The sequence below is a fragment of the Myotis brandtii genome, unplaced genomic scaffold (genome assembly GCF_000412655.1).
Source record: "Myotis brandtii unplaced genomic scaffold, ASM41265v1 scaffold403, whole genome shotgun sequence".
In the NCBI taxonomy this organism is placed as follows: Eukaryota; Metazoa; Chordata; class Mammalia; order Chiroptera; family Vespertilionidae; genus Myotis; species Myotis brandtii.
In genome coordinates this window covers 59,228-66,750 of record NW_005365474.1, presented here as the reverse complement: position 1 = coordinate 66,750, position 7,523 = coordinate 59,228, and the positions used below count along the sequence as shown (strand labels likewise).

Below are 7,523 nucleotides of genomic sequence, written 5' to 3'. Positions count from 1 at the left end.
GCCGGGCTGAGGACCCACCTCCTCCTGGGGGGGAACCCTCGGCCCCGCTGGCTCCTTCCACCAACTTTCCTCAGAATTTGAAAAAGAAAAAACAAACACGGAGGCTGCCGTGACGGGGCGACGGGGACCCCGGGTGGGCCAGACCCCTTCCTGTGGCCTCAGCCTTAGGCCGCAAGGACCCTGGTGCTGAAACCTCTGGGTTTCCCTGCGGACAGGCTTCCAGCCCGAAGGGTCCCAGGTGCGCGAGGGGCCTGGGCTGATGCTGCCCCCGCAGCGCCGGCCGCAGGGGCCATGGAACCTCAGGGAAGGCGGGAGTCGAACCCATCCCGCCAGCATCTGCTCAGCATGTAATTTCCTGAGACAGTCGTGTTACCAAAGAAACAGCAAATCCTCACGAATGGAGTCACTTCAGGTCCCCGCCATCAGCCAGGAAATTGGTGCTTATTTTTGAAAATCCAGTATTTTGAGGTTGAAAACCAGTCTGTCGGGGCTTTAAACAGCATTGGCCATGCACACGAGAAGCTGCTTTCAAAACCGTTTCACCCGCCCCTGACAGCCCCCCACCCCGTCGTTAACTCTCGCTTACGGTGGGATATTCAGCAAATGGAAAGACGCCTCCCAGGCAGCAAACCAGTGCTGCCAGGGACCTAGACCCAGGGCTGGTTTCTCCCATAGGTTACAGGTCCCCCTCAGACACCAGCCTGCAGACAACAGGCCCCCTCTGCCCTTGTATAACCGACAGACATCCGCTCCCATACTGGCGCCTTGGGGAACCAAGCACAGGGGAGGCCCTGTGTTCTGCAGCGTATTTCCTCCCGGCGACGTGTGGATGCTCTCCCACCCCCAGCCAACAAGCCGCTTCTGAGACGCAGCCACGTGGGGACATTCAAGATCGAGGACCCACCACTCGCGGAGTTCTGCACACGCACACGCATGCACCCCACAGCAAAGCACCTGCAAGGGCTCATCCTGACTCCGGGAACCTCCCACACCTGGGTCTGAATTGAATATAGCTCAGCACACAGCAGCAATGCAAATATGTTCATGTTTATTCTATCTTAAGTGAAACGTAATCAATTCTACCCTTTGAATCTTACTTTTCTGCATATTTAAGCGGTTCTTTGTAAGGGAAAACCAGGCCACTCAAGAGCTTTGGTAAAACTGTAGCCGCACCTACTTACACGAGCGCAGCAGCTCGTCCATTGAGACCCCCAATTCCACAGGGCGGTGCCCCCAGGACCAGCCAGGCAAGGCGGAGCCTGCTCATTCTCACCATGGAAACCGTACACGACACCGAGGAGCCAGACCTACTTCTCCCCGTAGCGGCCTGCTGGTTGGTTGTCCACATCCTTGCACCAACTCACAAAACGAAAGCATGAAAGCTGTGGTGTGTCCGACTGAAACCCTTGGTTTGGCGTCTTCAAAGCTTGGGAGTCACTGGAAAGCAGTGGGCAAACCTGGAACGCCTCCTGGAACTCAGCTCCACGTCGACATCAACACCAGGGCCAAAGGCAGGGGAGGGCGGCCTTTACGTTCATCCTAACAGGCGGCTTCCCACCAGCCCTGCTGTCACTTGCACAGCCCCCCCCCCCCCACCCCCAGCTCTGTGCTACCACATGGCGACCTTTGCCATCACAGAGAAGCATCCATGGCTCTTTAAGTGCTGGTCGCACGCACCACCTTTACTCTGGCGGCTGCTAAATCCTCACGAGCACTTCCCAGGTGACCCCGCGGGCCAGAAGGGGGGGGGGCGGGGGAGGTGCTACTTTAGCTTAACTGCATTGGCAATATTTACAGCTTTGAACAACTTACCAAATAAATATTGACCTGTCATAACATTCGTGCGAAATGACCCAAATGTACAAAATATAAAGACTGGGAAAATGGAAGGTAACAGGCTCCAAACTAAGCGACAATAGTAACGGCATCCTGAACAGCAACAGCACAGTCTTCCTCGTTAGTGGTTTTCAAGTGCTTAGTAAACAAGGGATAAGCTCACTTGCTTAGATATTTGAAATACAACTTTATTCTGATTCTAAACGAAAAGGAATGGGAATGACAGTAACAAACAAGGTTTCACCACTGAGTATCGTGATGCGACTGCAGCATTCTTATAGTTGAAACTCAATACGGAAACAACTGCGTTCCAGAACAGCTAAATATGCAGGTCCAAAAAGTGAAGGTATTGTAACTGCCACATTCACTCGAAGCCCATTCATCTCAGCATCCCAGGATCAAGCACAGGTTCTCTTTGCTTAGCTATATAATAAAGTGGCAAACACGCGGCACCACTGACATCACAGGACAGTTGCCTATAAAACTAGACTTCTGACGCTGGGCTGCAGCTTCCCTCACAGGTCGTCATCCTCGTCTGGGAGCGCGGTGGTCTGAGCAACCTGGACAGAGAGACGCACATGTCACGCTGCAGACGCCGCGGCAGGCGCGCGCGCTCCCAGCATCCCCGGGAAGGACACTCACCTCGAGGTCGTGCTCATACTGTGCTGCCAGCGCGGGGTCCATGACCACCTCTGGAGGGGCGAGGGCAGGCATGGCGACGAACTCCAAGTTAGGGTCTCCGATGAGTTTTCTAGCAAGCCAGAGGAAAGGCTTTTCAAAGTTGTAGTTACTTTTGGCAGAAATGTCGTAGTACTGTGGAAAAGAGAAGTAAAATTTAGTGAATCCAGGAGACGTTTCAAGCCAAGACAAAATCCTCTCGATCCACACACTACGAGTCGCCGTGATGGATTTCACCGAAGGGGGCGATTCGGTGAATCGAGGGCCCGCACCTGAAGGTTCTTCTTTCGGTGGAAGACAATGGACTTCGCCTTCACTTTCCTGTCCTTGATGTCCACTTTGTTGCCACACAAGACGATGGGGATGTTCTCACACACGCGCACCAGATCGCGATGCCAGTTAGGCACGTTCTTGTAAGTGACTCTCGAAGTTACATCGAACATGATGATGGCACACTGGGCTGAAAGACGGGTTCACAGAGATTAGTACATTCCCAGGAATTTCCGACACGGATGAGAGGTAATAGGAACTATGAATTCAAACGCATGATCTCAGGCCAAACTCCAGGTCAACTAGATGTTTCTCAATTTCAAGGTCTCCCAATTCTAAGTGTTGTACTAAACAATATGTGTAGGCAGTGGAACCTCGTTTCTCAAACTTAATTTGTTCCAGAAGGCTGTTCGAAAACCGAATCATTTTTCCCCATTAGAAATAAACTGAATGAATCTGTTCCAGACCCCCAAATGATGCCATTTTAGCCTTTCTTATATACGGTGCAAGTCTATTGCGCTATAAACACTAAAAATAAAAAGGACATGAAATGTAAATTTAACAGAGAAAAAGAAATGTACGGTAAAAAATGAAAATTTAACCAGTATCAGCAACAAAAGCGAAAAACACAAAAATATTCACACACTGTCCTGAGATGGGGGCCCACGTTGTGACTGGTCACCCAGGGGCAGCAGGAAGGGCTGTCAGGATGGAAGACCAGCCCGCCACCCCCCCCCTGAAACACCCCATCTTCCGCCTCATCCGCACGAGCACCCCCAGATCATGGCAACCAGCCTTCATCCCAGAGAACCCACCCCCCACACCCGAGGGTCCAGAGACCTGTCCTTCACTAGGCCCTCGGGTGGCTGGGTCCACAGGATGTTGTCTGTGTTTTAAAGCAGCGAAGCCCCCACCTATGGACCTGCACACACGGCCGTGACCAGGGGAGTCGAGAGCCAGCAGCGCAGCCAGGAGGGCGCCCAGCAACTCGGACCCAGAGCCAAACCCCAGGAAGTCGATTTCTCTCTGGTCATCTTTCTGGAGCAACAACGAACATTCCTTTCCTTTGCCATTTTTAAACCAAGCATTTTGGGGGGAAATTTTTTTACTTTATTTTGCAAAATTCAGTGCCGTCGAAAAGAAATGAGCAGGTCTCACTCCACACTGGCCACCAGCACGCTGGCTGCTCTGACCCAGTGTGTGGTCAGCCTGTCCGCGTCCCCTTCCGGGAGCGGGAAGGAAATGGTCGCCGGCGACCCCCAATGCGCCCCCTGTTCACCACGAGCCTCCGTGTCAATCAGGGCACCGCGCGCCTCCCCTGCAGAGGCGTCACCCCCAGGCCCGCGGGGGGGGGGGGGGGGACCCACCTTGGATGTAGTAGCCGTCGCGCAGCCCCCCGAACTTCTCCTGCCCGGCCGTGTCCCACACGTTGAACTTGATGGGCCCGCGGTTGGTGTGGAACACGAGCGGGTGCACCTCCACGCCCAGGGTGGCCACGTACTTCTTCTCGAACTCGCCCGTCAGGTGGCGCTTCACGAAGGTGGTCTTCCCGGTGCCGCCGTCCCCGACCAGCACCAGCTGCGGGAGGCTTATAAATAATTGACAACTTACCAACTATTATAATTTTTTAAAAATTAATTTCCCTAAGACAATATAAAAAAACATAAGACAATTACTACAAAAAAGAAGAGAGAAAGTCAATTTTCCAAATGTTCTCAAAGCTAAAGGAATGGTTTTAATTTTTATTCATTCTTTTGTCAGTGTTTCATCCTTCACCTATCTCCTATACTTTATCTTCTGTGGGACAAACTGAGCTGAGCAGGAAGAATCATCAGACACAGGACCTCAGCACCTCGTTTATTTTCTGAATGTACTTGTTCCTTGGGAAAGGAAACTCACTCTGAACCGGCCCAGAAGGAATGTCCTCGGGCATTTTCAGATTTGTATATCTTCTCTTCCCACACACGGTCGATCTTTATATTTCACTTCACTTCAACACTCTGGGCTCTATTGCTTCTGTCACCACTCTTATCTCTGTGACTCTGTCTCTGATTTCTGCCCTCCTCACTCTCTGGGGCCTCAGTAATGCATCCTCCTTACTATTCATCATGCAAGGACAGGCTGGGGTCACTTGCCTCAGCGCTTTGAACTTTGAATGATAGTGTCAGTCCAGAAAGACCTTTGCTCCTCAGCACATTTCAGCAGTTAATTATCTCACTTCCAAGTCAACTCAAATGTCATTTTCTCAGAGGAAGCTACTCTGGTAATTCTATTTAAACCCTAACTTCCGGAGGTAGTTCCACTCCTAAGCCCTCTTTTCTTAATCTACATTTTCTTCCATAGCCCATAAACTAGAAACTATATTCCAGGTTACTAGAAATTTACTTCTATTGTATTTCTTGTTTATTGTTTAATGGATACATGCACATTGTCTATTATATATAACTAGAGGCCCATTGCATGAAGATTCGAGCAATAGGCCTTCCTTCCCCTGGCTGCCGGGACCGGTTTCCCTCCCGCACCAGGGACCCAGGCCTTCGGTCCGGCCACAGCAGCGAGGCTTGGCTTCTCCGCTCTGGCCGCAGCGAGGCTTGGCTTCTCTGCTCCAGCTGCAGCGGAGAAGCCAAGCCTCTTCAGCCTTCAGTCATCTTCAGTCTTTGCTTAGCACCTGCAAATGCAAATTAATTGCCATCTTTGTTGGGTTAATTTGCATACTCATCCTGATTGGCTGGTGGGCATAGCGGAGTGACACCAATTTGCATGTTTCTCTCTCTTTTTTTAAAAATATATTTTATTGGGGCCCGGCAGCCCCCTCCGGTGCCCGGTGGGGGTGCGGTCCCCGATCCCTGCCCCTGGGTCTCCCATCAGGACCTGGGGGGGCGGGGGGCGGGACAGTGTGGAATCGGCCCGCAGGCTTTGGGGCGTTTCCTGCAAACGGGGTGATGGGTCTGTGCGTGTGCAACCCGCGCGGCTCATCCTCGTGGCAAACCCGGTGCAGCTCCTGAGGTTCTAGGCTCCAGACTCTGGGCCGAAGGCTGCCGGGTGCAGAAGCCATTGCTCCCGCCGTGGACGGGAAAGCGGGGAGGCCACATGCTAGGCTGGGCGCTCAGGGAAGGCCTGCCTGGCGGCTTTGCAAACCCCGAGGCCTCCAGGAACCCCAAAGGAGGGTCTGGAGTGGAACACTGCACTGAAAGCGGTTGGCAGGGGGTGGTCGGGTCCGGGCCAGTATTTTCCCCGACGAAGGGCAACTTCCGACCTTTACCCAGCCTGTCGTCTGTCTGCATCTAACAGCGGTTCTCAACCTGGGGGTCGCGACCATCGGAAAACACATCTATAATTACATATTGTTTTTGTGATTAATCACTATGCTCTAATTATGTTCAATTTGTAACAATGAAAATACATCCTGCATATCAGATATTTACATGACGATTCATAACAGTAGCAACATTACAGTGATGAAGTAGCCACGAAAATAATGTTATGGTTGGGGGTCCCCACAACATGAGGCACTGTATTAAAGGGTCGCGGCATGAGGAAGGTTGAGAACCACTACTTTGTCCACAGTTTGGCTCAAATAAACTCACAAAATTCTTTACAGGTTTGTTTTGTGTGTGTGTGTGTCTTCACGTTGACACCGGGGTGCCCCCTCCATGGGGTGGTCAGGCTAGAAAATGAGATGAGTGGGCCGAACGGAGTCCTCCAAGCTCCCAAGTCTAAGGCTGGTTTTGGCATTTGTAGGGACAGCCACCGTGTTTTTTTGTTTTGGGGGTATTTAAATTTTTTTAAAAAATATATTTTTTCTGATTTCAGAGAGGAAGGGAGAGGGGGAGAGAGAGAGAAAGATCCATGATGAGAGAGAAAATCATGGCCCGGCTGCCTCCTGCACGCCCCACACTGGGGCCCCCAACCGGGGCCTGTGCCCTGACCGGGAATCGACCTCCTGGTTCATAGGATGGCACTCAACCCCTGAGCCACACTGGCCGGACGACGGCCACTGTGTTTGAACTGCCGTCTAGGCCCCCTCCCCAGGCCAGCGTCCAGGAGTGGCCGCTGAGCAGGCAGCCGGGCGTCCCTTCCCACAACGGGCCTCAGGAGGACCCAGGTGACCGAGGGCCTCGCCACGAGTCCCCAGCGCACCCACAGGCACGTCCGCTGGGAGCCTGAGTGACGCGGGTTGGGCCCAACAGGTCTGGGAGTCTGCCCGCGGGGGACTCCGGGCCAGGGCCCAGGGAGCGTGAAAACCCCCAGCAGAGGCTCGTGCTGCTGGTGGGCGCGTGAGTTGGTCCCGCCTCCGGGACAGCAGAAACGAACAGAACACACGTGTCCTGCGTTCCTAGCCCTGTGTGTTCATTTCTAGGGATATGCCCTGGAGTTTAGCACAAAGGCACACGGAGATGGATCACAATGCTCACTGTGACATAACGACAGTCAGTGGAACCTCTGTGAATGTCCAGTTGGGAAAATGCATAAGGAAACTAGGGTGTGAGCTATTCTGTGGGTTACTATACAGCATTTTATTTTATTTATGTACTGGAGGCCCAGTGCACAAAATTTGTACACGGGTAGGGTCCCCAGCGGCTACAGGCTGGGGCACCTCCCTTCCCCTGGCGGCCCGCTGTCGCTGGCCCTGCCCCCTGCTCCCTTCCAGGCCTCCCTTCCTGGCCCTGCCCCCTGGTCAAACTCCCGGTTGAGGGGACAATTTGCATGTTAGGCTTTTATTATATAGGATTTTAAAT

The 7,523-nt window shown here is 52.8% G+C and overlaps 2 protein-coding genes across 2 annotated transcripts in view; one reads left to right on the top strand and one right to left on the bottom strand.

The window, feature by feature from the left end:
- The window catches only part of STX2 (syntaxin 2), a 32,464-nt gene that overhangs the window by 6,981 nt on the left and 17,960 nt on the right, over positions 1-7,523 (top strand). The window lies entirely within an intron of this gene.
- Positions 2,004-5,839, bottom strand: RAN (RAN, member RAS oncogene family). The gene is made up of 5 exons (XM_005873272.2): positions 5,754-5,839; positions 4,152-4,372; positions 2,787-2,974; positions 2,479-2,649; positions 2,004-2,396 (listed from the first exon to the last, which is right to left on the bottom strand). Exons 1-5 carry the CDS (start codon positions 5,837-5,839, stop codon positions 2,352-2,354), a joined length of 711 nt encoding a protein of 236 aa, XP_005873334.1. The 3' UTR covers positions 2,004-2,351.